We start from the raw sequence: 7,308 nt of genomic DNA on the forward strand, positions 1-7,308 counted from the left end.
TATTTGTTTTTAAAACAGAGGCAGTACATCAAGTTATTTGCTTAGTGGAAAATGTACATACAAAAACTAAAGGTGATTACATACAACAGCTGAAAGCTATGACATTGGAAACAAAGGTAAGATACAAGAGGTCTGGTAAGCTAGATATTAGCCTTACAATTAGACAGTTGTTAACTTCATTTTAATTACATTGTTAATGAAACCATGGAATTCATATAAATATAAAAGCAAATTCTAATTTTCCTTTTTAAAAATCATCTAGAACTGGGTAAATGAAGTTGTCTTTGAACAAGCAGTATGCCAAAATCTGTCCTCCACAAATCATTGAAATTACTCCAGATCCTGAAAGAAAATATATGACTGTTTTATATTAATTTTTATAGTGGAATACAAATGCTACAATAAAACTTTAAACAGACATTCTTTTTATCTTCAGTTTTTTAAAAAAGGCATGTCTACTTAAACATTCTGGCCAAGGCTGTAACCACCTACAAGGATAGCTGCAGATGCAAAACCAATTGCAGGATAGGGAATTTATTTGCCTATCCCCATAATTTATGAATTTACTGCAGCTGATGATCCTTGTTATCCACCATATAAGAAAGAACAGAAGCCAGTCCCTTTTTCTTAACTGTTTTTCAAGATAATATAATCTAGCACAAAGCTATGCTTTTAATTTTCCAGAAAATTAAATATTCAGAAATGTAGGTTTGCCATTCACTCTAAGGAAATGTGATGATTGGGATTTATCTCATCTATCATAAGTACCTGTGCGTAGTGTTTATAGAAGTTGTCTCTGAAGGTGCCTGTTTATTTCTATTGATTATAAAGGATACTAAGGAAGACTAGTTTGGACAACTGTCTTTTTGACACCTGAATTAAGTGAGATAGTTTGATTAGTCAGGACTTAATTGTGGTTTATTTCAAGAACGTGAGTGTATGTGCTGTTAGCAAGATTAATATAAACTGAGTACATTCTGGTCTTAAAGCAGAAGATTTTTCAAGGCAAGGCAAATGTTAGCCCAGAGTTACTTGCCTGCGTCATTAAAAGAAGCATAAATGAAAAGCATATATTTTGTCTTTAAATGTTGACAATTCTCAAATTAGTAAGATAACGGATATTTAATTGAAACAATTCACACTGTAAATACTAATTTTCTACACAGTCTGACAACTTGAACTTTAAAGAATGTAAGTATACCTAGTGCCAGCCACCAGTGTAACATCAGGGGGAATTCAGACATAACTGCAAGGAGAAGAAAAGGAGAAATGTAAATTTTTAAAAGGTTATAGGAATGCAAACATTACATTATGTTACCGAAGGTCCGCTTAGATATGTTTCATAAGTTATAGACTTTACATTTATTGAAATTGCAAATGAGTATTTAGGTCCTGATCATTCAAATACTTGGCCGTACCATTAAGCTCAGCCTGCTGAGCGATCCCACTGGAAGGCAACTCGTAAGCGTAATAAGTGTGTGCTAAACGGAGTTTTCAGGCTCTCTGGGGAAGAGCTGCCTTTTTTATTACTTACCTGTACGTGGTTTAGCACAACAGAGACGCCGATCCCCTGGTAGAGTGCCTCCATATTGCTGCAATCCAAATAAATTAAGCTGCCTGACATTTTCGGTTTAATGGGTGATGCAGCGCGTGAAAGACAGGCTGGGTCCGCACGCTGCAAGTTAGCACGGTCGCACAGCACCCGGTCGCCTGAGTCAGGCACTAGCCCTTGCCTCACGCCAGCTGACCCACGTCCCCGCTGTATTATCAACTGTAGGGACATTATATGACCCAATATTGCCCCCCACCAAAAAAAGCTGACAGGACTGAAGCGGTAGTAAAGTGATCTGGGAGGCACACTGCATATGCTGGCAGGTCAGAGCCAGCCGGCAGAGCTTTGGTTGGCCATCTGAAGGAAAGAAGAGCAAATCTGGGGTTGTTTGGACGTCAAAATGCATCATCTAATATAACGATAGAAGATACCTTCCTGTATGAATTATATACAGAGCAGTTTTCTTGATTTAAATGCAAAAGTTATTCATAAGGAATAACAGTACTTTAAACTCCAGGAAATAAAATTCAGTAGATGAGAAATTATGCTTAATTTTTTAAGATGAAGTCTCTGTTGGTCTCTGGCTTAACTTGTCATGGGAACTGGGGAGTCCCTGTCTGTATAAAGTGATAAAAGACAAATGGACAAAGCATTGGAAAATGGAAGATGAATTATTATGTAGTAGGGAGGGAGTCCTAATTTGTCAGTGATATCTTTCCTATTTCTAAATTCTAGAATAAAAAAAACTAATCTCATTGTTATAGGAGAAGAGAATCCCCAGATGAGCTTTGGCAAGGATGGAGTTAAAATATATTTCCTAATCAGCCATAGCAGCATTCTGCTAAATAGCATGAGAAGAGGGAGCAGGTTACCAGGTGCTGGCAAAAAGTGATGATGAGTCTCTTTTACAGCAGCCAATTCTTTTCCTTTTCTTTCCTTTGAGGGGAAGAGTTTCAGGGGGAAAAAAAAAAAAGACGCCTCGATAGTAAAATGCTTTATTTTCCTTTATAAGATTTAGTTCAAATGATCTAATTTAAAAACTCTGAATCGAATTTGCCGAAGCAAGCCTCATTTTTACTCTGAACTGGGGCTGAAGTGTTAATGAGTAGATCTTAAAGTGTCAGGACATGGACAACTATTAATTTCTTGGTTTACAGAAAAAAGACCACCTCCCAGATGCTGAAATTGTATCTAGGCTGGATCTGTTAGATTATGAACTGAAACTCTGATATTTTTTTTAAGAAAATAGTGTTTTAAAATTCTGCAACAAAACCAGAATTGAGTTTTAAATAGCAGGATTTAAATATGTGCATGAGACAAATGGATGGAAATTAGATATATATATTTATTTAGCTTCAAGAAAAAAATGATGACGTTAGTCCAGTGATACAGTAGATGAATCATAATTGATTGAGCCTTCAGGTTGTGACACTATGCATATATTTAGCAGTAAACCTACTTACCGACTGAAGTTATGACAATATGAATAATAGTAACTGTTACAGCATAATCCCAAACCCATTCTTCCACAACCAGGGCAAACAGCAGACCGCAAGTGAAGAAAGTTATTTCCAATGATATCACGAGAACTGTAAATGAAAATAGGATACTTACACCAAGCACAGTTTTGACAGGCATTTTTCTTACATTCAAAATAATAGCAATAGGAAGTTAAAACGTCTGAGATAGCTATGAAAATTGTGTTTTACAAGACCGAGTATTATACTAATCTTTTCATTGTAAAGTCAATTTCTAATTTTGCCACGAACATCTGCATGAGTTGTCCTGATCTGCCTATAGACTTTAAAATGTTACATATTTTATGGAAAAACATGAGGATTAACAGGATTATGGGCCAGTTCATATAGCCTGGAGGAGAAATGATGTGGAAATTTTACTTAGGGACTATCCACACTCTTTGCATACGGTGCCAAATAGATTTGTTTAGTACTGACATTGATCAAATTTTTCCCATCCAAAACAGAATTGTGTGGTTAAGGGGTTATGTTTAGTAAGAAGCTTCATAGCTTTTTCCCCGTGCACTTCATTGTATCAAATATATATCTATATATATGAAAATATGTATGTGTATATATGTGTGTGTGTGTATATCTCTGAGATGTGTGTATATATATACATACAAGAACAATTTAAAGACAAGACATGCAAGGGGAGATAGAGCAGAGAGCCTACAAGGTAAGCAGAGGCCGTCCATCCGTATGGATCTCATGGTACGTACGACCAGGAGCCTGGCTTTTCTCAGTGCTGATAGCAAGGCTGACACAGCTACCATGCTGTCACCCTGCCTGACGTTCAGCAGCTAGCTCTGTGTTGTGTTAAACCAGGAATGGGGATTACCAGCAAAGTGATAATAACTAAACTATGCTGCCAAAAGAGACTATTAAAGTTGTCTGATCATGAAAATTCCTTCTCTCAGTGATGAAAAGGTGCATTTCTCTTCCCTGGTGCTTTCTCTGGAGCGTGCCGAGCCACGCTGTGCCACCAGCACACGCTGACCACCTCCCCCGACATGGGGTGCAGCTCTGCAAGAGCAAAAAGCAATGGCATGGGCAAGCCGTGCCTCCCCCGCGGGCAGGAAAGCAGTCTGGAAGGCACCGAGCAGCTACCCCGGGAAGAAGGGTGAGGAACCTCATGGTGGCATTTGATGTGATGTATTCTTCAACACAGCAATGGGGTGGTGCTTAGCTGTCAGCTTGGTCGCTTGCCATTACAGGTAACGGGATCAAAAATAATCACTTTTAGGTTAGAGTTTGACTTTATGCTGAGTGGCTACCTGGGTTAGCAGGGGCAGAATGGAAAACGCCTGACGTCTCTTCTAGCTGTGGTCCTGAGTTCCCATACAACAGGCGTTGTATTGGTGCATACAAATGTGCAACAGTGCATTTGTAATTCATATAATTTTCCATATAAATGCATTTTGTTCTTCTTTTCAAGTACAGTAACGTAACATCTAAGGTAACTGTAGCTGAGAGTAGAGAGAGACCGTCGTCATTTTTTCACTGTATGTAATTCATACATTTGGCAGCATTTTGTGCCTTTCAATTTTATTCTTTTCTTTATAGGGTCAATCATTTCCAATTGTAATATGGATCTTTCATCCAGCAGCTTGAAAAAATGTAAAAAATAAGAAAAATATAACTGGAAAAAACACATGTAGTTAGGAAAGTAGAAAACAGCACTTCAAAAAAATTCAATGTTTGGCAAAGCATTTCAGTATTTTTAATGTATTGTATTTCATTATGACAGTATCCCTTTAAATTATGCCAATAATTTTATAATTTAGAAAGTATGCTTAGTGTAGACAGGTGCTCTGTGAACTTTTTTACAAAACTGGGCCAGTCATGGTACCTCAGTTCTGAGCTGACTTCCATTTTTATTTTGAGGTTATCTTTTAAAGGCATAATTCTGTTTTTTAACAGGCATGAGTGTGACTCTTGAGTAAACTAATTCTCATTTGCAACATCATTCAGCGACCTTTGTTCTGTCTCTGTGCCCATAGACTTTAAAAAGACCATGGTACGTTTTGCTATGCCATGTTATTTCATCAGGTGGACAGAAAGGAAGGTGGACTACAAACCAGTTGCATGGTAGAGTTGCTCTCTTTGGCGTATAAACGTGTTGCATCAAACTAGCTGGTATAATTCCAGGGAACAAAAAAATCATATTGAGATGCAGAGTCCTGAAAAGTAATCCTAATGGAATATAATTAAATTTTCTTTTCCATTGCTACAGCTGAAATGCTCTTTTTTAATCTGAAATCAGTGTTGACACTGTACAAGTATCCATGCATTTTTATTACTCTTTTTAACCTGATGAACTAACCAGTTTACTTTTGAGCTTTACTTACTTTACTGACAGATTATGTGGTTTGCCTTTGTAAAACAGATTACAAAGCTGGTAAAATTTCACGTATGCATGTAGGAATGACAATTTAGGAAAAAGACTATATTTTGAGAGCTTCAGACAAAAATGCGAAAATTTGTATTAGGATATATAAAGATATGTTTAGGGATTGAGCTACAATCAAACCCTGAAATTTTAATGCACACTGTATTCAGGCATACCAAAGTAAGATTTCCATTAGTTGAATGTGACCTGTTATTCAGATCTGGATCCAATATGGTTCATGAGAAATTTGATGCAGTACAAAATTAAATTTAACAACTTTGTGGAGGAACTTTGCAGAGAATAGGTAATTGTTCTGCAGTGAAAATGAAGCATCCTGCCAAAGCAGCACCTTTTCTTCAGATGATACAAGATCAGAAGAACAACTCGGGGAAAAGCCTAACAATCACATGAATGATAAGTAGCAATATGAGAATAGAGATGTGCAGGAAAGATGAATAAACATTTAAATGCAGTGTAGTTAAAATACAGAAATCAGTGTTATTAAACCAGTTTTAAAATACTGTCCATAAGGAATTTTACAGCCAGATTTCTTGGCTGGGAAAACAGAAAGAAACAAATTTCAGTTACCTAAATAATATGGGTTAATCCATGAGGGATTTGTCTTAAAATCAAAAGGTGCCAAACCATCCAACATTTTAATCCTGTGGAAATAGAAAGAATAAATTTAACCAGAGCTTTTTGATAAAGTCTTAGTGATTATATGAAACATTATTGCTGGTTTTAAATACAATTTCAAATGGAATACTCAGCTTTTACAAGCTCTCTATGTTCCATTGTATATTGTGGTCTTGCCCTTGCACACTGTGTCCATGATCTCCACTTTTATTGGAGACATGTCTGGCACTACACATGCTAATCCACTTTCTAAGGGAATATAATTTGTCTTTTTTATTGACTATAAAAATCTTTCTTTTCCTTTTTTTAATGTTATCTTTGCTCTTATGTTCATTTATTTACATGGTGCCAGTGCAAGGAAGTAAATTAGAACCAACATTTTATATTAGTTTTGAGTCTTCATTTGCCAATTTGTGCACTTGAATGAAGGTTCAGGTACAACAATTCAACTGAATTTAAAAAAATGTCTTCCCAGGATAACTGGGACTGGATGCCAGTCTGGATGTCTCCTCTACAGGGTCATAGCTCTACCCATTATATCCAGTTGTAGTATGCTGTCATATTAGACTAAAACCAAGGAAATCTTACTTGAATACTGCGAAGCACACAGATAGGACCACATAGTACACAGTGTAGAAAACTACCATGCATATCAACAGGTTCACCAGAACAACCTGCAAAAGGGAAAAAGACAGTAAAACCTGGTGCCACGTTTACATTTGGTACATAATTGTCGGAAAATAATTCCAGATTTCTATCAATCATAATATGAAAAAAAAATCTAGAAAACAAAATATTTAGACAGAATTTTTGCTGTTGCCAATTACATAAGAGTTGTTAAAGGCTATTTGGTACATTTCAGCTCCTATTGTGCAGTTATAATGCATGGTTCTTTGTTTTTGTCATATATTTTTGTATACCAACTATTTATTGCATGTGTAAGTGTTCAGTGAATGAGAAGCACATTTCTTGACAGTTATTACACAGGAGACCTTGAGAGTTTAAGATCATGCAGATGCTTAACTAGTTTTTAACCTAGTTTTAGCCTAGTTTTTAACTTAACAGAAATGCCATCCATGTAACTATGTTGAAACTGTATACAAATAAAACGTAGAAAATTGTAAAGCAGCAACAGTTAAGTTTCCCGGACTCTAGAGGACATCACCCTAGTGCTTACTTCCAAAGGTAAGGGTGTAGACAACTGAAATGAG

The 7,308-nt window shown here is 36.4% G+C and overlaps 1 protein-coding gene across 1 annotated transcript; it reads right to left on the reverse strand.

Moving 5' to 3' along the window:
* Positions 1-247: 247 nt before the first annotated feature.
* TMEM244 (transmembrane protein 244) lies at positions 248-6,744 on the reverse strand. The gene is made up of 5 exons (XM_009880157.1): positions 6,686-6,744; positions 6,050-6,123; positions 3,016-3,141; positions 1,202-1,246; positions 248-342 (listed from the first exon to the last, which is right to left on the reverse strand). Exons 1-5 carry the CDS (start codon positions 6,742-6,744, stop codon positions 248-250), a joined length of 399 nt encoding a protein of 132 aa, XP_009878459.1.
* Between the last annotated feature and the right edge of the window lie 564 nt (positions 6,745-7,308).

This window comes from Charadrius vociferus, unplaced genomic scaffold (genome assembly GCF_000708025.1).
Source record: "Charadrius vociferus isolate BGI_N301 unplaced genomic scaffold, ASM70802v2 scaffold82, whole genome shotgun sequence".
In the NCBI taxonomy this organism is placed as follows: domain Eukaryota; kingdom Metazoa; phylum Chordata; class Aves; order Charadriiformes; family Charadriidae; genus Charadrius; species Charadrius vociferus.